The sequence below is a fragment of the Schistocerca americana genome, chromosome 2 (genome assembly GCF_021461395.2).
Source record: "Schistocerca americana isolate TAMUIC-IGC-003095 chromosome 2, iqSchAmer2.1, whole genome shotgun sequence".
NCBI lineage: Eukaryota > Metazoa > Arthropoda > Insecta > Orthoptera > Acrididae > Schistocerca > Schistocerca americana.
The window spans coordinates 623591566-623615006 of NC_060120.1; the positions used below are offsets into that span (position 1 = coordinate 623591566).

The window sequence follows — 23441 nt, forward strand, 5'->3', positions numbered from 1 at the left end:
ATTTGCATGGCTCCCTTTCCCATTTAGAAAGTGCCACATACCATTGTGGAACAGTGAACAGTGAGGCTTTGTGCGCATGATGTGCGATTAGAGAAGTTTTCTAAGAAATTCCTGGACGTCACTTGCACTGAAAATGTACCTAAGGGCTAGTTTAGAACTGAGTTGGTGAATATTACAAGGGAGGGGGAATATAAGTAGTATGTTAACGTCAGCCTTGACTATTCTGTCCGTACAATGACACGTCAGACACGGTTGGCTCTGTAAAAAAACTTGGCACACAGAAAGTAAATGATTAAGCAAACACAAATTTAGAGTATTTGACACTATAACTACGAACTTGGATGTACATATAACATGTTAACACTTACGTCAATAACAATGACAGTGCTTGAATGGTTTGAAAAGTTTATAAATCACATAGAAATGTCCATTTATTAACCACTCTGTGTTTTTCACACATACTAGTCTCACACGCAACAAAATAACAGTATTTATCAATAGATTTAAACAAATTACCAATCTTATAATGACGCCTATGTAATGGTGTGTCCGTTTTATACAGGAGATAAAAAGAGAGTGATATCATCCAGCAGTGGACGATGGGTTGCACACTTGTTTTTTGTAATATCCAAATGTCTTCAGAGTCTGTCTTTAATATCAATGTTTTTACATGTGCGTTGAATTAGTCTATAGTTTCTTAGGCACGTCAGTGGTGCTGGCTTCATTTCTCTTTGTAAATTGTCAAAATACATCATTACAACACATAGTTAAATATCATACATTGGCAAATAAATGGCTCTTGGCTTCTTTCATTACTCAAATCAGTGTTTTATGTGACAAGATGTGGTGGTGTGAAAATACAACATCTCACACTACATGAGCAATTGAACCTATAGCCTTATTATCACCTGAGCAATACCTGAAGGGGTAGAGAAAGGTGTAAAGAGAATTATCGCCATAGCTACAGTTAACATCAGAGCAAACAGCCAGAACCTGCCTTTCTACTACCATGGGGCAATGGCAGAAGCAAGAACAAATAGTGCATGGCTGTATGTGTCAGCGAAGGTACCATGGGCAACAAGCACACATTGTTTAAGTGTTACTTGGTGCACACCTGCCCAGTAAGGCTAGAAACTGTGGGAAAGTTTGAGCAAGTAAAAGAGGATGGTGCATTACTGGTGATGGAAAATGGGTATCAGAAAGTGGTAATGACTAAGGGTGAGGTACAGCAATGCAAAAGCAGTGTGGTTACCATATGCCCTACTCACTAGATCCAGATGGGAGGAAGAACATATGCCATGCATTTGTCCGGGGGCAAGGCAGAAGGTCATCCATGCCAAAAGTTGGTGATAGAACCAGAGCCGTACTCCCAGCAAGTGGATCTTCATTGGGTGTGTTCAGTGTATGATGGCATAATAGTGGTTTCAAGTTGCTATGAACAAGGGAAGCTCATAGAAGCAAGTCACTTATAATTAAGAAGCATTGGGCTGTTAGTTACTGGAACTCTTTGTGGTACAATGGGACCAGTACTTCAGTTACCAGCTACAGTACAGGAGTTACTCTTTAAATATAATACAGCCACAGCTGTATTACCTGGATAAGCCCTTAGAGATGTTTCCTGGACAAAACTTTATCTTCTTGAATGATACCTGGGAGCCAAGCCTAATTCATTCAATAAGTTACATGATAGCTGCACAGGATGGGTGAATCTTGGTGGAACAATTAATGCTGTATCAGGATGATAGGCATCATGTAACCACAAACTTGAGGGTCACAGTTTCTAGTGACATACTGACTCTGCTCCTCATAGCTCTTACTTATCAGAGATAACTAACCATTCAGAAACCCAACCTATGAGTAGCCCAGGTTCCAGTGGACTGGATTCCCTGAGCAAGCAATGGAGAATGAATTTGTAGAGCTTCGAAAGAGGGGAAGCAGCCATAAAATTTAATGTAGTAAATACTGTAATGTGTAATGTAGTATAGTTAGCAATAGAGTTTAAAAATGCCAGTCTGGTATAATCTTGGGAGCTTGTACACATTTTATAGATCAAGGGTGATATAGTCATGGTGGAGAATGTGTCCTGAACAAGACCCAAGGGACTGGGTCTTTCCCATGGAAGGGGACAATATAATGTCACTACCTAGTTTTTGTGAAATTTATGGGAGTTTGTAAGGAACCCACCTAAAAGTGTTGTAGTAGCATCCATGGGCTGGTAACTGGAGTGTTGAAATGTGTGGGTCAGTTAACACATATGCAAAAGTATTGTCAGGTGGACTAGCCATACTTGGTGAAACATACATCACACAGTAGTAATAGCCAGAGTAGGTGGACGATGCACCACACCAGGACAAGACCCGTGTTGTGCGCTACTTAACCAGAGGCTGGGCAACACTGCAAAAAATGTGCCTCAGAGGTGTGCATTTTGAGGCAGGTTCATTTAAAGTCCAGCAGCACTGCTATGATGCGATATCCATGCTACATTATGAGGTGAATGGCCACCATCAGCTGCTTCCATGGCTTCAGACTGGGTTAGGTCAGCCACCTCCTGCACTGAGCTCCTTGTGAGACTTGGTACCACAGTGCCACCAACCTACAATCCACATCTGCTGTCACCAGAAACCTGCTATGTGGCACAGATCATGTCCCGTGCACAGTAGTCTTCACCTGTCCGCCCCCACAGTGGATGCACATGGGTACTGAGTCACCAGGTGTGGTCATTCCACAGTGGGACACAATCATAGCAGAAACAGGATAATGCCACTGACCTAAGGACCATAGCCTATTGTCAGGTCTCCAGCCGTTGCTCAGCCAGCCGTCAACAATAAGTGGCAACACACCTCACCAAGGATGAAGCAAGCCGCCTGTGAGTTGATGCTAACCAGAGTCACCAGAGTGGGTCATGTGAACCTCACATTGTTAAAACTTGATGTGTATTTGGATTTGAATAAAAAATGTCTCTCAACTACCGGTGTGTCACTGGGCCCTAAAGCTCATCGCTCCACCACTCACCGCACCGAGTGTCATCTGCATTCTGTAAAGGATTAGATTTTCAATGACGTATCACCTTTACAGATATCTGTCAGTGTGAATAAAACTGAAAGTAGTGATGACCATATTAATAAATTGTAGGATCAGCTACTTAGCTGGTTTTACATTGGCTTCAGTGTCTTCTTTGGGAATGATTGTCAGAACAGGTATAGTCATTTTGAAGAAATTATCTACCAAGTTTATGTGGTACATCAGGATAGCAATTAAGCAATGGATAAAATTTTGTTGAAACTGACTGGGATGAAGCTAAGTGGAGTACACATATTGAGTATGCATTGATGGTGCAAACAATGTCAATACTTGGAAGAGGTGAAGAACAAACAAGCAGGGAGTTTATTGCCTCAGAATATGTGAAGGAAATGTCAGGAACACCTGATTCAATACTTTGATAACAATGCAGCACAATGCTCTTTTGTAATGGGGCTATGCATTTTAATTACACCTAATGACAATGAAACAATACCTTTTCATGCTGCAAACTTTGCATAAAGAGATGCTCTGATGCTCTGAAACTGAACACTAGACTAGCCAGGAGCACTGACAAGCTCAAAAAATGGGAGCACATTCAGTCACCAATACAGGGCATCACATCATCGACTTCTATAGAACCGTCAACTTCCTTCCACTTATTCTCAGAGTTTGGCCACTCCATCTGCATCACTAATGCATGGATGGCCCAGTGAATATAATGAAGTGTTACCAACCATTGGCTGATGGAGTCTACTGTTATGAGTCCACAGCCATTTGCCTGTGTAGGAAACTTCAACTCTGCAAGCTGCATTCCTGCCAATCACACCCGTGACCACCTGAAGATGAGAGTAGTTCAATTTTCCATGAATGAAGAACCGATCTCCCTGTCGGTGAGTTGTTTATCTAGGGAGCAGAGTGGTTGTACCACCACTCTTGGGCACTATAACTACTGCCTTACTGGTTGGGTGCTAGGACTGCCTCTCAGGCTGTCCTTTGTGCTGCTGCTGAGTCTTTTGCCGAAGAAATGGTGCACTACAGTGGATGATCCTAAAATAGTGGCTAATATTTTCAACATTCATTTCTTAACAGTCACAAATCAAATGGGGTGCTTGGGTTTGGTAAAGAAAGCTACAGAATTTGCGCTTAACCCCTTAACTAACAAAATAGATGAGATGCGTGTTCGGAAAATGGCAGTGAAAGAAATTGAAAAAGTAATTCTGTCCTTAAAAAGTAAAAGCTTTGCTGGAGTTGATAACATTTCCAGCAAATTATTGAAATATTGTTGTAGAGAAATAAGTACAGTCCTCAACCATATTTATAATATGTCCCTGGAGGAAGACGTATTCCCTGACAGGCTAAAATGTGGATTTATACAACCAATTTATACGAAGGGAGAATAGACTGATGCTTCAAATTATTGACCCATTACATTACTCTCAGTTTTTTCTAAGGTACTAGAGAAACTGATGCACAACTGAATGGTTGAGCCAACAACCTAGGAATGAGTGGAACATTGCCACTGGAGTAGCTCAAGGCTCGGTATTGGGCCCACTTCTTTCTCTTAACATTTATAAATGATCTGCCACTCAGCACAGAACATGGGAAAATCATCATGTTCACTTATGACACTACCACAGCAGTTAATAATCCATAATGGAATGCATCAAATGAATTAGTAAATAAGGCTTTTGCAGATATGACAAAATGGTTCAAACTAATGGTCTTTCCAGCAATCTAAAAAATACAAATTATGTTCTTTTATCCTAAATGGGTGAACATGAGATTCTAAAGGTTGAGTCCTCCAAGTTCTTGTGTCTGCAAATAGACAGCAAACTTAAGTGGCACTACCATATTCAAGAGCTGTCCAAGCTCAGCAACATTTTCCATGAAAATCAAATCAGACAATAGGGAGATGGCCACAATAAAAACAGCACACTTTGGCTATTTCCATCATCTTATGGCCTACGGTGTAATATTCTGGGGAAATCAACCAATAGCAAGAAAAGTGTTCCATGCACAGAAGTGAGCCTTAAGAATTATGTGTGGAGTATGTCCTAGGCACTCATGCAGGAATCTATTTAGAGATCTTCAAATCTTTACAGCAACAAACCAATAGTTTGTCCCATAATTGTGACACCAGAAGAAAACTTGATATTCTTTATGATCTAAGCACAAAGAGCATGGTGCAGAAGGGAGTTTTACACAGTGGCACCCAGATTTTTAATGCTCTTCCACCAATAATTAAAGAACTGGTTGTAAATATACACAGGTTTAAAGAAAAGCTGAGGCAGTTCCTTCTAGATGGATCATATTATAGTACAGATGAATTTCTAAGCCAAAATGCTAAGTATGCTTAAATCTATTTTTGTGGCCTTTATGGCCTAATCATCATTCTTTGTCTAGCTATTGTGTAGTTTAAAATTGAAATGCATGTATATCTGTATGCATAACAGTATATTTGTTCAGATGTCACGTATGATAACTCATAAGTAAGATTATATGTTAGCTTATTTGTTCCTGTTATTTATATGGTGAGAACAATGTACTTGTGCACTAAACAATAATTTGTAAAAATTTCACTCATTCTATATCCAGAGATATATTCTCATATGGATCTACAGAACACAAAATAAAAAATTCCTTTGACTGCTTGTATTCCAGTTAAGAGATTAGAGTATTGTAATATTTTAAGACTTACACAATGTTCAAAGATTATTTTTTTATAATAAAATATAGCCTATAGTTATGGTTCCAACTTCATTTGCTGTACATATTGTACATATTTTTTCTGGAGAATGTATGTGTGACATACTTTTCTTTACTTTTCAGAAAATTTTAGTAATGTTTCCTGTACAATTCCTGCAGAAAATTTTATTCTCTTATTTATCTCTCCTTCTTTATTGAAGTCACTCATTATGATCCTATACATTACTTACTTTTGTTTAACAGCTTTTATGACTCCTTATAAAGATATTAAACTTTTTATCTTTGCATGAAAATATCAAATAGCTCTCAAATGTCTTCATTTTCTAGGTATTTAATTTTGTGTTTGACATTATTTCAGTATAAAATCAACCAAAGTGTTACTTATTTTTGCTAAACATGGTATCATGTGACAGTTTGCTCAGACACCTAAATTTCTTATGACAAATGAAAATCTTATATTCAGAACATTTTTTTCAGCATGGAACAAATATGGATATGGTATGGAACCCCAAGACAATTTTGAAATTGGAATGTCAAAATGAATGTGAAGATTAACCTTACTATGTCTAGGTAGTATGCCCTTTGGTGGTAAGAAAAATTATTATGCATGCAACTGTATAAAAACTCAGTAAATAGAATTCAGAATTCTAGTGTTATGTTATACAGCCATGAAAACTGAAACATTTGTGCCATATGTATTAACAACATCATTGAAACAGTACAGAATTTATATGTTAGAAACAAACAATTTCGAACATTATCTCGTATAAATTCTTAGTGATTATAAATTGCAGTAAGAATTTAAATGTCTCCTGTCAAAGTGTAAAGTATATTCATTTTGTCTCAGGAAATCTGTTGGAGCTAATCTGAGTGACATTACATCTTATGTCCATGTCATTGTATATTTTTCAGTATTGAAACGCTTATTGTTGCCTTCTTATTCTTTCCAAATCAACATCATAGTTTTACCTCAGTTTTCATAACAAAATAAATATCCACATATGAACATTTTATGTGCAATAGCTTCTGACATAGATGAGTACTGTCAAGAATATGGAATTCTTAGACAAAGTAAATGCAATGAATATGTGGTGATACAAACAAAAAGAGACATAAGTGCACATTATTAAACACAATGAACACTTATTATCTACAGTCATAGTATCTGTATGTACTAGAATCATATTACCAATTTATTACCAATTCTGCATCCTTCACAATCCTTGGCTGGACAGAATGTGTCAAGATTACTATGAGAGTGAATCAAACATAAATGTAATTTTTGTTCCTAAGCATCAACAGTTGGTAGGACTGGATCCACTCTTCTAGTATTGTTGAGTGGGAATGTTAGGAGTGGGGAGAGCCAGCCATTACATACTTCCATTAGTTTTGTCAGTAATGCTCACAATGTTGGAGCAATAGCACCCCTCCACTGCACAATACATAATTATAAAATTTCTTGCTTGTGAAGGAGTTCAAGCAACAGAGTTTTCCAGGATTGGCTGCACAGTTTGGTGATCAAACATTGTTAGGGAGATGTTTCTGTATCTGCCATAAAGAGTTCAAGGCAGGATAAGAATATGTGGAAAATCAGCAGCATGACTGCCATCCCCAGACCAGCATTACAGATGAAAACATTCATGGTATTTTAGCATTCTAGAAGGCAATCAATGTGTGAGAATATGGGAAATTGCAGATGAGGTTGGAATAAGTCAGGAGATCTTCATAAATGATCTAATTTCTGTAAAGTGTGTTCTAGATGGGTGTGTTGCCTTTTGATGAAAAATTGGAAGTTGAGACATCTGGAGGTCTGTCAGAGGTTTACAGCAGGGTTTGAGAAAGAAAGTGATATATTTTTGAGTTGGATCATCACCTGTGAAGAAACATGGGTCCACCAATACAGTTCTAAAACCAAGCAAGCCAGTAAGGAGTCATGGAGGAAAGGGCAGGAAGCTCCAGTGAAAGCTAAGACTTCACTGTCAGTGAGCCAAGTTTCTTTCAACCATTTTTTTCTGACCATTGAGGCATTCTTCTCATTGAGTTTTTGCATGAGCAATGCACGGCCACTGCTACATACTACTCTGAGATGTTGAGGATGGTGAGGGATGCATATCACTGCAAAAGATGAGACCAACCGATTCGACAGGTCACCTCCTCCACAATAATGGCAGCCCCCAATACTGCAGCTCTACAAACTACAGGAAACGCATCATTCTCCTGACAACCTGGACCTATCACCTTACAATCTCAATTTGTTTGGACTGCTTAAAGAACCTATAGGAAGGCACGATTTAAAGATGACAGGGCACAGAGAAATTCGTGTGCAGCTTGTTCCTGATGCAATCAGCTACTTTCCAGAATGCTATGATAAAAAACCTTCCTTCTTGCTAAAATGGGAAATTATGTGTAAAATTAAATTTGTGGTGTCGATCTACATCTACATCTACATTGATACTCCGCAAGCCACCCAACGGTGTGTGGCGGAGGGCACTTTACGTGCCACTGTCATTACCTCCCTTTCCTGTTCCAGTTGCGTATGGTTCGCGGGAAGAACGACTGTCTGAAAGCCTCCGTGCGCGCTCTAATCTCTCTAATTTTACATTCGTGATCTCCTCGGGAAGTATAAGTAGGGGGAAGCAATATATTCGATACCTCATCCAGAAACGCACCCTCTCGAAACCTGGCGAGCAAGCTACACCGCGATGCAGAGCGCCTCTCTTGCAGAGTCTGCCACTTGAGTTTATTAAACATCTCCGTAATGCTATCACGGTTACCAAATAACCCAGTGACGATAGTTCGTATCGACCACGAAATTTAATATCTGTGAACTCTAAGTGCTCTGTCAAGTCTCCATCTTAACTTTACGTCAGTCAGTGCTTTGTTATACTTCATTCTGTATGGACGCAGTGTCAAGTAAATATATATGAGCTACAACATATATGGGAATTAAGTTTTCCATATCCCGATTACCGATCCCTTTCCATAGTGGTGACCCCGCAGTTCGTTCGTGTTTCACGTCTTCCTAGCCGGTGTTTATGCAACAGGTTATATGCACTACACAATGACCATGCCAAACAATGCCTTGTTTGAAGATGTGGAAGCACAACTCTGCTCACCGACTTTTGTCGTTTCTTCACCAACGGCGTATTCATCATTTACACACAGTGATTCACGTTCTCAACCAATGCCGTGTGCTAACCTCATTAGTTTTCAATGGTAGACAACTGTGCTGTTATAGTGAAAATGGACTCAGGCTTCACGTCACTGGATTATATCCATCTGACAGTGAAATGTGAACTGAACAATATTTCAAATCGCGTCTCTTCAGATCGAGTGTTTCAAGAACAAAGTGATCTCCTTTCAAACACGTATTTAGCCACCCACCGGCATGCTACATCAGTTACTGTCAGGCTGTGTGCAATGCCGCAATTACTACAAAACGCGCTTGATCTGTTCTGATCACGTGGTGTTCCAGTTGTGTCCAATTTAAATGCACAATTCAGTGTTTCTCATAACATGGACCCCTTACCTTACCTCAGTGGACCGCCACATGCACTACAGGCATGTTATGCAGCAGATAGTTTCCAAACGGATGACATTCTCAACCCCTCCCCCTCCCACCCACCCACCCTCACTTGTGGGGCTCCCCATTTCCAGTCGCTCAACTGCCTGCCGCTCCCACAGCACCACCTGTGTCTGCCGCACCGGTCTCTCATCCGGAAGCAAGTCGTTTCCATTGAGCAATCGTCACTCATGGTCCAGTTCCGGGGCCCCCTTCGTGTGCCATCCGTCTGCCCGTTTCCACGGTACAGTCTGTGCCTGCCATGCCATCTTTTCGTGCAACACAGTCAACTATGCCAGCTGCCGCTACTACAGATTCGCTCACCTGGTTTAAATCCGGCCCTACTGTGCCGGTCTCTGACTTAACCTCAGTCCAGCTGCTACCCCAGGAGACACTGAAGCTGCCGTCGTCACCCCCTCCTGGCTGCCTGCCGAAGCTAATGCCCTTATATGAGGACAACCCAGCATCGTGGTTCACGCTCATCGAGCATCTGTTCGAATTACATTATGTGTCTGACAATAACTCAAAGTTTCTTTGCCTCGTCACACGCCTCCACAACCACTCGGATTTGATTTGTGATCTGTCCCTTTCGCTGCCGCCTGCACCAAAATACGAGTTTGCAAAGAAGACTATAGTGGAACGACTTGCCTGCTCGCCACAAGAGTTAATAATCAAGATTCTCTACGAGGAGCACCTGGGGGAATGCACTCCCTCACAACTCTGGCGCCGCCTTCAATTGCTCATGAACGAACATACTATGCCTGACACCACACTATGGGCTGTGTGGTCTGCCAAACTACCTACCTACCTGCACCAAAATACGAGTTTGCAAAGAAGACTATAGTGGAACGACTTGCCTGCTCGCCACAAGAGTTAATAATCAAGATTCTCTACGAGGAGCACCTGGGGGAATGCACTCCCTCACAACTCTGGCGCCGCCTTCAATTGCTCATGAACGAACATACTATGCCTGACACCACACTATGGGCTGTGTGGTCTGCCAAACTACCTACCTACCTGCACCAAAATACGAGTTTGCAAAGAAGACTATAGTGGAACGACTTGCCTGCTCGCCACAAGAGTTAATAATCAAGATTCTCTACGAGGAGCACCTGGGGGAATGCACTCCCTCACAACTCTGGCGCCGCCTTCAATTGCTCATGAACGAACATACTATGCCTGACACCACACTATGGGCTGTGTGGTCTGCCAAACTACCTACCTACCTGCACCAAAATACGAGTTTGCAAAGAAGACTATAGTGGAACGACTTGCCTGCTCGCCACAAGAGTTAATAATCAAGATTCTCTACGAGGAGCACCTGGGGGAATGCACTCCCTCACAACTCTGGCGCCGCCTTCAATTGCTCATGAACGAACATACTATGCCTGACACCACACTATGGGCTGTGTGGTCTGCCAAACTACCTACCTACCTGCACCAAAATACGAGTTGGCAAAGAAGACTATAGTGGAACGACTTGCCTGCTCGCCACAAGAGTTAATAATCAAGATTCTCTACGAGGAGCACCTGGGGGAATGCACTCCCTCACAACTCTGGCGCCGCCTTCAATTGCTCATGAACGAACATACTATGCCTGACACCACACTATGGGCTGTGTGGTCTGCCAAACTACCTACCTACCTGCACCAAAATACGAGTTTGCAAAGAAGACTATAGTGGAACGACTTGCCTGCTCGCCACAAGAGTTAATAATCAAGATTCTCTACGAGGAGCACCTGGGGGAATGCACTCCCTCACAACTCTGGCGCCGCCTTCAATTGCTCATGAACGAACATACTATGCCTGACACCACACTATGGGCTGTGTGGTCTGCCAAACTACCTACCTACCTGCACCAAAATACGAGTTTGCAAAGAAGACTATAGTGGAACGACTTGCCTGCTCGCCACAAGAGTTAATAATCAAGATTCTCTACGAGGAGCACCTGGGGGAATGCACTCCCTCACAACTCTGGCGCCGCCTTCAATTGCTCATGAACGAACATACTATGCCTGACACCACACTATGGGCTGTGTGGTCTGCCAAACTACCTACCTACCTGCACCAAAATACGAGTTTGCAAAGAAGACTATAGTGGAACGACTTGCCTGCTCGCCACAAGAGTTAATAATCAAGATTCTCTACGAGGAGCACCTGGGGGAATGCACTCCCTCACAACTCTGGCGCCGCCTTCAATTGCTCATGAACGAACATACTATGCCTGACACCACACTATGGGCTGTGTGGTCTGCCAAACTACCTACCTACCTGCACCAAAATACGAGTTTGCAAAGAAGACTATAGTGGAACGACTTGCCTGCTCGCCACAAGAGTTAATAATCAAGATTCTCTACGAGGAGCACCTGGGGGAATGCACTCCCTCACAACTCTGGCGCCGCCTTCAATTGCTCATGAACGAACATACTATGCCTGACACCACACTATGGGCTGTGTGGTCTGCCAAACTACCTACCTACCTGCACCAAAATACGAGTTTGCAAAGAAGACTATAGTGGAACGACTTGCCTGCTCGCCACAAGAGTTAATAATCAAGATTCTCTACGAGGAGCACCTGGGGGAATGCACTCCCTCACAACTCTGGCGCCGCCTTCAATTGCTCATGAACGAACATACTATGCCTGACACCACACTATGGGCTGTGTGGTCTGCCAAACTACCTACCTACCTGCACCAAAATACGAGTTTGCAAAGAAGACTATAGTGGAACGACTTGCCTGCTCGCCACAAGAGTTAATAATCAAGATTCTCTACGAGGAGCACCTGGGGGAATGCACTCCCTCACAACTCTGGCGCCGCCTTCAATTGCTCATGAACGAACATACCATGCCTGACACCACGCTATGGGCTGTGTGGTCTGCCAAACTACCTACCGATCTACAGAGCTATCTGTCACCACTCTTATTCGAATCCATCGGCTCCCGCCTACGCATCACTGACCAGTTGTATTCGCTGATTCGCTGCTGCGGCAACATCAGTCGGTTCATTCCACACTGTTCATTGGCACAGCCGACCCCGCATACCAACCTTCAGCCGGTAGACGCAGGGCTCGCTCCACCGTCACCTCGTCTACTTCTCCTGGCAGCATCGGCTCCCTCTCTCCGCTGTCCGAGCACTCCAGGATCGCCCACGCCCCTTATGTACCGGTCTATTTAGCAAAACAAATCAACGAGGACAAGCAGCCCCTGCTGTCACAGTCTCCACCTCCTCCTCACACTGCTCACCTATTCTACTGGTACCACAAAGTGTTCGGTAACAACACAGGTTGCCATGCCAACACCCAAACACTGACCGTAGGAACTAAGAGACGCCGAGTCCTGCGGGAAACCTAACAGGCGTCCTCTTACATTACACTCTGTTCACTCACCCACCCGGCCAAGTGGTCGTCTTTATGTGACTGACATTGCGTCAGGTCTAGCTTTTCTGGTTGACACTGGTGATTACGTGTTGATCATACCTAATTCAATGGCTCCACCCACTTCTTCACAGATGAAGTCACTTCTACGAGCTGTCAACGCATCGACGTTACCTACCTCAGGCTCAGTAAAAGTTACGGTGACCCCAGATTCTTCTCTACGTTTTCCGTGGAGATTCTATATTGTCAACATCGATGAACCGATCCTCGGTATGGATTTTTTGTCTCATTATGAACTATCTACGAACGTCGTACAGGGTTCAGTGCTCCAACATCCTACGAACACTCACATACCATGCACCCACACCTATGTTCAACACTCTGCTTCCACAGCAACATACCATATAATACGCGATTGCTCCGCCCTTGCGGGCAACATTGTGACCTGCGTTACCGACCTACTGTCAGAATATGACTCGGCGATGCAACTCCACCAGGACAACGAGAAGCTGAAACAACGCATCGCATCCACTTACAGCGAGCTCGTCTTGGCTCATACCTCACTTCTGCAACTGCAGTCCACGGCGCCGCCAACTAAACAATATTGCTCGGCCGAGCCTAGCTCGAACTCTCACCATGTTAGTCCACAAACATTACTTGCGTGTGATGTTCAGACCCCCTGTCGCACTCACCTCATCCAGTGCCGTGTGTTTCAAACAGTGCTGCTAATGACAGTCATGCGCATGTTGCGACCATGCCCACCTCTTGGACAGCTACTGCGCGTGTTGATAAACATTCCCCCTCTCTCGCTCACTGGCCACATGACCCAGCGTCCATTGTGACCCCACGTGCGGCGCCAGCGCTGCTCTTGCCTGCACTGGTTGCCCAGTGCAAGGTTAACAGCGGACAGTCGTCGCCCGTTCCCCTTTGCTCAGCACTGCCACCACCTCCACACAAGCACCCGCCGCACTCCTGTAAGAGACATGTGACTTTTGTGCTACCTTTCCCCACTCGAGCTGACGGCTACGCCTCGTCGCGCCCTACTCGTCCGAAGACTTGGCGCCTGGAAATTAACCATTCTCATGTGCAGTTCTCAGTTTCTTCCGTCCCTGATGGAATGACGCACAAGATAATTACCACGGCCAGCCCTCCTATTAGGCATAAGGTCCAATGCCTCAACCCTATCAAGTTGCACATGGCCCGGCAGCAGATTAATGAACTTTTGGTGGCAGGTGTTCTGCAACCTTCAGACAGCAATTGGTCTCATCCCCAAACACGACGGATCTTTTCGAAAGTGCGGTGATTACAGACGCTTAAACGCTCGTACTGTCATGGACAATTACCCAATGCCGAACATCAATGACTTCACTCATATGTTATCGGGCGCCACAATTTTCAGTGTAATTGACTAAACGCACCTACCACCAGATTCCTGTGGCGCCGGAAGACATTCCTAAGATGGATATTATCACGCTGCTTTGTTTGTTCCGATACCACTTCATGCCGTTCGGCCTAAAGAACGCGGCGCAAACGTGGCAACGTTTCGTTGACTCTATCTTGCGACAGTTCGAGTTTTGCTTTGCTTATCTGGATGACTTCCTCGACGATGTAGTTTAACAAACTGTGGCATTCATTGTAGTAATGGGAAAGATTTGAATTAGTGAAAATGGTAGGAATAAAATATACGGTATTAATCACCAACTGTAATTACTCAAATAATTGGATTCTACAAATGTAGTTTACTCATTCAAGAAGTTATTCTGTCGCTTGTAAATGAAGGTACATATTGTAAAACGTAACTTTAAGATGAAAGCTTTTTAAGAACATTCCATCTTAATGACTTTATTAATTAAACTCGTATTGTTGTAACCAGATATTAGCCTAATTATAAAATTCTAGGCATCTGTTACAAATTCTGTCAATCAAAACCTGTTTCGTTTTACCCTCTTAGTTTCAATTATTGTTAGGAATGTGAGTCATTGTGTAATTAGCGTGTATTAATTAATTTTGTTAAGTTCATTATTGTACTCATCTTTAGATGGAATTTTCACATTTAAAAACATTTTTACATTATAAATTTCACATATTATTCAATTCTGTAATTTTAGACGTATTATTCTGTGTAATCAGAACATCTTAGCTTTGGAACTTTTAACGGTAAATACGATTAAAAATATATTGTCGTTATTAAGTAATAATGGTCCAAGTGACCATCCATTATTTAGAATATATATATAGGGAAGCAGCGAGGCTGCTGGGACAGGCAGTTTTGAGCTGACATCTCAAAGTGTAACCTGTGTTAATTACTTGAATACTATTACACTAAGATTTAAAGTCGTAAAAAAGTATGTTTCTTGATTTGTGAACCAGTCTGCTGTTTTACGAAGGCATACTGTACAACTCGGCCTCTTTGCAATGTGTCATTATGGATTTGATCAGCTGTTATGAACGGAAGAATAAATCTTTAAAAACTGGGACCGATCACTTTCACTGTAAACTACACACTTCATGAAGATCCAGGCAATCTACGAATATTTCAGTTATGTGGAGAAAAATTTCGCTTTTTAACCTTCTACTTATGATTCTAGATAACATCTGACGACATGCACTTTTGATAAGTCAGTTCATCTGTCTTCGAAGTTTTGAGGATAACCTTACCGACGAGTAGCTAATAATTAAGTAGAAGTGTTAAAAGGTCCATGTATTCAGTCTCCCGTTCAAAATCCCAATGCAAAAGATTGCATGCAAATCATTGCATGCATATCATATGGGACAGTGTATTTGGCGACAAATGAAAACTGGGGTAGTTACTTTCGGCTACAAGTTTGCAAAGGAGTTGCGTCCATATTGAATTAAAACTGCATATCTTGTCATTCCTCGTCATAGGCGGATACAGGGCATGTATCTCCTATAGAACGGTTTCCCAACGTGTGGACCCCTTAGGGGTCCGCCGGCTTTTTCTATGAGGTCCGCGGTCACCTTTCACCAAATCGCGTAAAAAAATGAGTAAAATTATTGAATAAAAATGTGAAAAAATGGTTCAAATGGCTCTGAGCACTATGGGACTCAACTGCTGAGGTCATTAGTCCCCTAGAACTTAGAACTAGTTAAACCTAACTAACCTAAGGACATCACAAACATCCATGCCCGAGGCAGGATTCGAACTTGCGACCGTAGCGGTCTTGCGGTTCCAGACTGCAGCGCCTTTAACCGCACAGCCACTTCGGCCGGCTAAAAATGTGAAAATCAAATTCATCACTAATTTTTTTTTTTTCGTGTGAAAAATGTGTGTACTTTTACTATAGGTCGTATTCCCAAGCAGCCTTTGCGGTTCTTAAGCGAGAACGTATACACAGTTTAGTGCCGGAGAATGCGGCTTCTCTGATCGACTGTTTCGCAACAATACGGGAGTCGTTTGTGCGCCGGCTCACGGCGCTAGATGCCCTGAAACCTTTTACGCATGCGCGGAGCGAGCTTTATCGACCAATCACAGCGCTCGCTGGCACGTTGCGGCCCCAGGCACCATTAAATGTTAAACTTGCTTTGTCAGTGCACTATTTCATTGGTCGATTCTTGATCAGTTTATTACTTCTAACATGGATCGGTGGCTGAAGTCAGGATCATTTTAGATGGGTGCAGTTGCTCCATTGCCTTCACAACAAGGGAAGTTTCCAATTGAAATGAATGAGGAGGGAGGACGACCAAAGGAAGAATAATCGCAAGAAGCTCCACAGCCAGATTTATTATGTGAAAACGCTGCAAGTACTCCATTGGTTGCAATATGCTGTGGAAGTGGAATAACCAAGAAGCATAAGTACAACGAAAGCTATTTAGAAATGGGCTTTATGGAGACAAAGGAGGGTAAAGCTTAGTGTGTAATTTGTGCGAAAGCCCTTCCAAACACTACAATGTTTCCAGTTAAACTGCGCCGTCATTTTGAAGGTACTCACCCGGATTTCCAGGCTAAAGACATCGATTTTTTCAAAAGTAAGAGTGCTGAACTAGCTGCTTCCCAGCATTAAATGAAAACTCATGCAAAAACAATTAATGAAAATTCATTAGAAGCTTCTTTCTTGGTTAGTTATCGAGTGGCAAAAACTGGCAAAGCTCATACCATTGCAGAAAATCTCAGAAAGCCGTGTGTTAATGATATTGTTTCTTGCATGCTAGACGAAAAGGCCGTAAAACTTGTATCTTCGGTGCCATTATCAAACAATACTGTCAAGGGATGCATTGTAGACATGTCAAATGATGTGAAAGACACTCTTGTTTCTCGCATCCAACAAAATTCATTTTCTCTGCAGATAGATGAATCCACCGATGTTGCAGGATTAGCGATATTATTGGCTTTTGTCCGTTAGGAATATTCTGGATGTTTTGAGGAGGTCTCTTATTGTGCAGACCACTACCTGCCAACACAACAGGTGCCGAAATATTCCGTCTGGTGGATGATTTTTTAAGGACTAACGAAGTTTCATGGTCTAATTGCATAGATGTGTGCACAGGTGGTTCAAAAGCTATGACGGGTCCTACAGTCGGAGCAATAACGAAAATAAAAGAAAACGCCAAGAATTGCAGCAGTAGTCATTGTGCTCTCCTCAGATACGCTTTAGCTACGAAACAAATGCCTGTTTCGTTCAAGAAAGTTTTAGGTGAATCCATTCAAATCATTATATACATTAAATCAAGGCCGTTGAAGACCAGACTTTTCACAATTCTGTGTGAAGATATGGGAAGCCTTCATCGTTCCCTGCTTCTCCACGCAGAAGTGAGATGGCTCTCACGTGGGAATGCACTCTCTTGGTTGTATGAATTAAGATTGGAAGTCTTAGCTTTCCTTTTGGAGCATAACACCAAATTAGCAGACCTTATTAATGACGAAAATTGGCAGTGTATACTTGCCTATTTGTCAGATATTTTCTCCAAAATGAATGAAATGAATATTTCACTCCAAGGGCAAAGTGAAACAAAGGTCATTGCTATCGACAAAGTTCGAGCATTCAAGAGGAACATTATTTTTTGGGCAGAGAGTGTCGAGGAGGGGGAGGTCGAGTATTTTTCTCTTTTCAAGGAGTTTTTGAAAAACAAAACATTGGCGCTTGGGAAGAATTTGTTTCATCAAATCCTGAAACATCTCCGAAGCTTGATGTCATTGTTGGAGCATTATTTCCCAACAGCTGAAGATGAGAAGCTGCAGAAATACGAATGGGTGGTTAACCCATTCACTGTGTCCAAAAATCCGAACACTCTATCCTCAAATGAATATGAGTTGTTGATAGAAATTGTCACAGACCCTACTCTGAAATCAGGTTTTGACATTGACGGTTACTCACACTTTTGGATCCATTTGGATAGCAAGAAATACTGCCCCCTTGCTGAAAAGGCAAAACGTGTAATTCTTCTGTTGCCACAACATACATGTGTGAATCTGGTTTCTCGATCTATGCTGCCCACAAAACTAAGTACCGAAGCTGTCTAGATGCAGAACCAGACATCCGTCTCCAGTTGTCAAAAATTGAACAAGTTTTCACAATTGTGTCGGCAGAAGCACGCTCAACCATCACATCAGGACTCCATTATTATTCCTGCAGACTCATCTATAGTAAAGAAGAAAGCATTTTTCTTCGTAGATGCTCAGTGAACATACCTGAACTATAACTCTGTAGGAATTTTGTTTCTGTCTTCTATCATTTACAAAATCATTATTAATTGAATTCTATTGGCATTGATATTTTTGTTACGAAAATTAAAATGATCTCTAAAGCTTATTTCTTTTCTTTATAATATATTCCGTCCTCTCAGTTAAAAATATGGCCTGCCTATACTTCAATTACAATTAATTGCTACTACTCTGACACTATATTGTGGCAACTGGCTGCGAGCGTAAACAAATGAGGACTTTTCACGTGCCACCTTGTAAAAGGTAAACCTCCTCTGCCAGAATTGTTTCCTTTGAGAAAAAAAGTCTTATGTTCCGTGAAATTCTTTGTCTTATATAGAAATAAGAGAGTCTGTTTGTTTGTTTTCCTAATTTGTTTACAGTCGAGGCTGACTGCCACGATTTAGTGTCCAGGTAGTAGTTGAAGTTGTCAGCTGTAGCTAAACTGTTGCCACGCTGCCTGCCGGTTGCCAACTGACAGTACACTGTTGCAACACCGCCTGCTAGCTTCCGGCTATGGACCGACAGCTGCCATTCAGTAGATACGCAAAGACGTAAAATAACTAGACTTTCAGAGCCATTTACATTGGCACGAAAATCGATTGTGGAACTGGAAAACGGCTTAAAAGTGGATTTCCAGAATCGATTTTGAAGTGTTTACCTGACCAACCAGAAGTGGAGCTGAGACATCAGCTTACGAAATCCGGATTTGGAAACGCATGTAAACTGGGTGAATGTATTCCCACATTGCACAACAGATGTCACAATAGTCCTTTCAAGGCAATTCCTTGGCCTCTTTTCTTTCGTGATGTGTTTGTATCCTGAATCATGGGTCTGCCTCTTTTCTTCACAGCCGCGCGGAATGGCCGCGCAGTCTAGGGCGCCATGTCGTCGTGGATTTCGCGGCCGCTCCCACCGGAGGTTCGAGTCCTCCCTCAGACATGTGTGTGTGTGTGTTTGTTTGTTTGTTTGTTGTCTTTAGCGGAAGTTAAACTTAGGTTAATAATGTGTAAAACTAGGGAATGATGTCCTCAGCAGTTAAGTCCCTTAGACTTTACATACATTTGAACATTTTTCTTCGGATTTCAAGAAAAACCACTCTCTCTCTCTCTCTCTCTCTCTCTCTCTCTCTCTCTCTCTCTCTTACACACACACACACACACACACACACACACACACACATGACTGCTACAAAATACGTATGCTCCTTACACAACAGTAGCCATACAGTGGAAGTGAACAACCACAAGCGACAGCCTGTCAACAGCAAACAGTTTGGATGTGACGTTGATTGCTCTTGGAGAAAGGCAGCTCCAATGTGTGAAATGTCAATTACCAAGTAATTTTAATTAGGCTATAGTGTGTTGAACAAAGGGAATAAATCCACTAGTAGGTGTCTGCATACAGTGGGAATTCAAATTGGATCGTTAATTTCAAGTTGTTTTCATTCATCTATAAACCAAAGACTATTGATACTTCTGAGGGGGGGGGGGGGAGGGGGGGGTCATTGGGAACATGGTACTTGTATTAAGAAGTTTTCAGTTCCCATGGGTTTCGCTCTGAAATTTAAAGTTAATGTGCTCTTGACTGATTAGGGGTCCACCATGGATTTTCGACTGAAGAAGGTGTCTGCCAGCTGAAAAGGTTGGGAAGCCCTGTCCTATAGGTTACTGAAACGCATTCCCGAAAGTATTCCGAATGCTCCACCGTGTAATGCAGTGGCAAAACGCGACACTGTAACTAGCGATATTGTTGTGGTTGATATTTACCCAGTGCCATGTAATCATGTTGATATTACACCTGACACTTCACGAAATTCGGATTGCGGCCGCAGTACGGCTGCTTCATCAGTGACTCAAGCTTCCCAAAAAGACCATAATCTATCTCCAGGCCAGTTGTCTAAAAGTAGTTTCCCGAGCAAGAGCTCCAAGAGCAAACACCAACGTGGTGGTGGTAATGTGAATGCTAAGTCAGAGTAACAATGTCCCTTGGCAGCTGCCCCTGTAACTTCAGTTCCTTTTGCCAACACAGAAGCAAAACACCAGCATTACACAACAGTGCAGCATCTACGAGAAATTATTAGCAAACAATAGAAAGAATTGAGGGCACATTCGCTCGTAACTGAGGCCCTGACACCCATGCCAATAAAAAGAAAAGCAGGGTAGCTGCACGAACACTGTGCTCGCCCCATAGCCCAGGTCTCAGGAGATGACACCCATGCAGGTTACGCAGTGCAGGTGGACTCGTCCCAATAAAAAGAAAAGCAGGGTAGCTGCACGAACACTGTGCTCGCCCCATAGCCCAGGTCTCAGGAGATGACACCTATGCAGATTACGCAATGCAGGTGGACTCGTCCCACGTTGTACTGACCCCCCCCCCCCCCTCCCAGAAAAAAAATCAGGTCACCAACAGTTACATGATTGGTCAGTTTTTAATCTGGCTTTTAATTAGTCATAATACAATACTTCAGTCTGAACTGCAATCCAAATTCTCCATTTCAAAGAGAATGGAGTGTTAAATCAATGTAAATTGTGATCTGAAGTTTTCCCGGCGTATTTCCAAATTGAACAATTCTCGGGTATCCGACCTGGTAGCATCGTAATTTCTCCACAATATTTCAGCAGATGTACACGCTACCATCTTCAGGTGGTTCCTGACGATAGCTGTGCTGTTCCTCTCAGCGCCCTATATATACTAGCCGTTACCCCCTCCACCGTTCCTCTCTTGGTGTCTTCGGTGCGGCCGGCTTGGCGGCTACTGGAGGTGGTGGGGGAAGCGGCGCCTGGGTCTGAACTGTGGTCTGCAGTCCCCCCGCTGCCGCCGTCGGAGGCAGTCCTCGATCTCTGGGACCGCATCTTTCTCTCCAGGCTGAGTGCAGGGTTCCGAGCCTGACTAAGTTGAAGGCCACTGTCTTTGTTAATTAGATCGTCCTGTAGTCGGATTTCGATGGCCTCTTTAGTAACGCAGTCCCAGAAGTAGGACGATTGACAGAGTATGGCCAGCCTTTATACACTCCTGGAAATTGAAATAAGAACACCGTGAATTCATTGTCCCAAGAAGGGGAAACTTTATTGACACATTCCTGGGGTCAGATACATCACATGATCACACTGACAGAACCACAGGTACGTAGACACAGGCAACAGAGCATGCACAATGTCGGCACTAGTACAGTGTATATCCGCCTTTCGCAGCAATGCAGGCTGCTATTCTCCCATGGAGACGATCGTAGAGATGCTGGATGTAGTCCTGTGGAACGGCTTGCCATGCCATTTCCACCTGGCGCCTCAGTTGGACCAGCGTTCGTGCTGGACGTGCAGACCGCGTGAGACGACGCTTCATCCAGTCCCAAACATGCTCAATGGGGGACAGATCCGGAGATCTTGCTGGCCAGGGTAGTTGACTTACACCTTCCAGAGCATGTTGGGTGGCACGGGATACATGCGGACGTGCATTGTCCTGTTGGAACAGCAAGTTCCCTTGCCGGTCTAGGAATGGTAGAACGATGGGTTCGATGACAGTTTCGATGTACCGTGCACTATTCAGTGTCCCCTCGACGATCACCAGTGGTGTACGGCCAGTATAGGAGATCGCTCCCCACACCATGATGCCGGGTGTTGGCCCTGTGTGCGTCGGTCGTATGCAGTCCTGATTGTGGCGCTCACCTGCACGGCGCCAAACACGCATACGACCATCATTGGCACCAAGGCAGAAGCGACTCTCATCACTGAAGACGACACGTCTCCATTCGTCCCTCCATTCACGCCTGTCGCGACACCACTGGAGGCGGGCTGCACGATGTTGGGGCGTGAGCGGAAGACGGCCTAACGGTGTGCGGGACCGTAGCCCAGCTTCATGGAGACGGTTGCGAATGGTCCTCGCCGATACCCCAGGAGCAACAGTGTCCCTAATTTGCTGGGAAGTGGCGGTGCGGTCCCCTACGGCACTGCGTAGGATCCTACGGTCTTGGCGTGCATCCGTGCGTCGCTGCGGTCCGGTCCCAGGTCGACGGGCACGTGCACCTTCCGCCGACCACTGGCGACAACATCGATGTACTGTGGAGACCTCACGCCCCACGTGTTGAGCAATTCGGCGGTACGTCCACCCGGCCTCCCGCATGCCCACTATACGCCCTCGCTCAAAGTCCGTCAACTGCACATATGGTTCACGCCCACACTGTCGCGGCATGCTACCAGTGTTAAAGACTGCGATGGAGCTCCGTATTCCACGGCAAACTGGCTGACACTGACGGCGGCGGTGCACAAATGCTGCGCAGCTAGCGCCATTCGACGGGCAACACCGCGGTTCCTGGTGTGTCTGCTGTGCCGTGCGTGTGATCATTGCTTGTACAGCCCTCTCGCAGTGTCCGGAGCAAGTATGGTGGGTCTGACACACCGGTGTCAATGTGTTCTTTTTTCCATTTCCAGGAGTGTATAATGGTGAGCCATGGCTGATTTAGTGACCTGGCGTAAGTCGGTATGGCGCTTGTGTTCGCGGCACCTCTCTTCTACAGTGCAGACTGTCTCCCCAATATATGATTTTCCACACTGACAGGGAATTTGATAAACGCCTAGTTTTCGAAGGCCACAGGCCACTAAATCAGCCGAGGCTGACCATTGTATAAAGACTGGCCATACTTCGAAGTCCTTCGAAAACCAGGCGTTTATTAAATTCCCTGTAAGTGCGGAAAATCATACATTGGGGAGACAGTCTGCACTGTAGAAGAGAGGTGCTGCGAACACAAGCGCCTTACCGAATTACGCCAGGCCACTAAATCAGCTGTGGTTGACCATTGTATAAAGACTGGCCATACTATGGACTGTGAAAAAACAAAAATACTTTGTCAGTCCTCCTACTCCTGGGACTGCGTTACTAAAGAGGCCATCGAAATCCGACTACAGGACGATCTAATTAACAAAGACAGCGGCCTTCAACTTAGTCAGGCTTGGAACCCTGCACTCAGCCTGAAGAGAAAGATGCGGTCCTAGAGATCGAGGACCGCCTCCGACGGCGGCAGCAGGGAGACTGCAGACCCCTGTTCAGACCCAGGCGCCGCTTCCCCCACCACCTTCAGTAGCCGCCGCGCCGGCCGCACCGAAGACACCAGGAGGGGAACG

General features: G+C 43.9%; 1 protein-coding gene across 3 annotated transcripts in view; it reads left to right on the forward strand.

The window, feature by feature from the left end:
* LOC124595264 (clavesin-2-like) overlaps nt 1-6906 on the forward strand; it is a 126153-nt gene extending 119247 nt beyond the window's left edge. For all 3 annotated transcript variants that reach the window (XM_047133935.1, XM_047133933.1, XM_047133934.1), the window contains one exon: nt 6205-6906. In XM_047133935.1, coding sequence (XP_046989891.1) covers nt 6205-6269 — 65 coding nt within the window. In that variant the 3' untranslated portion in view covers nt 6270-6906. The remainder of the gene's footprint in view (nt 1-6204) is intronic.
* Nucleotides 6907-23441: the final 16535 nt, after the last annotated feature.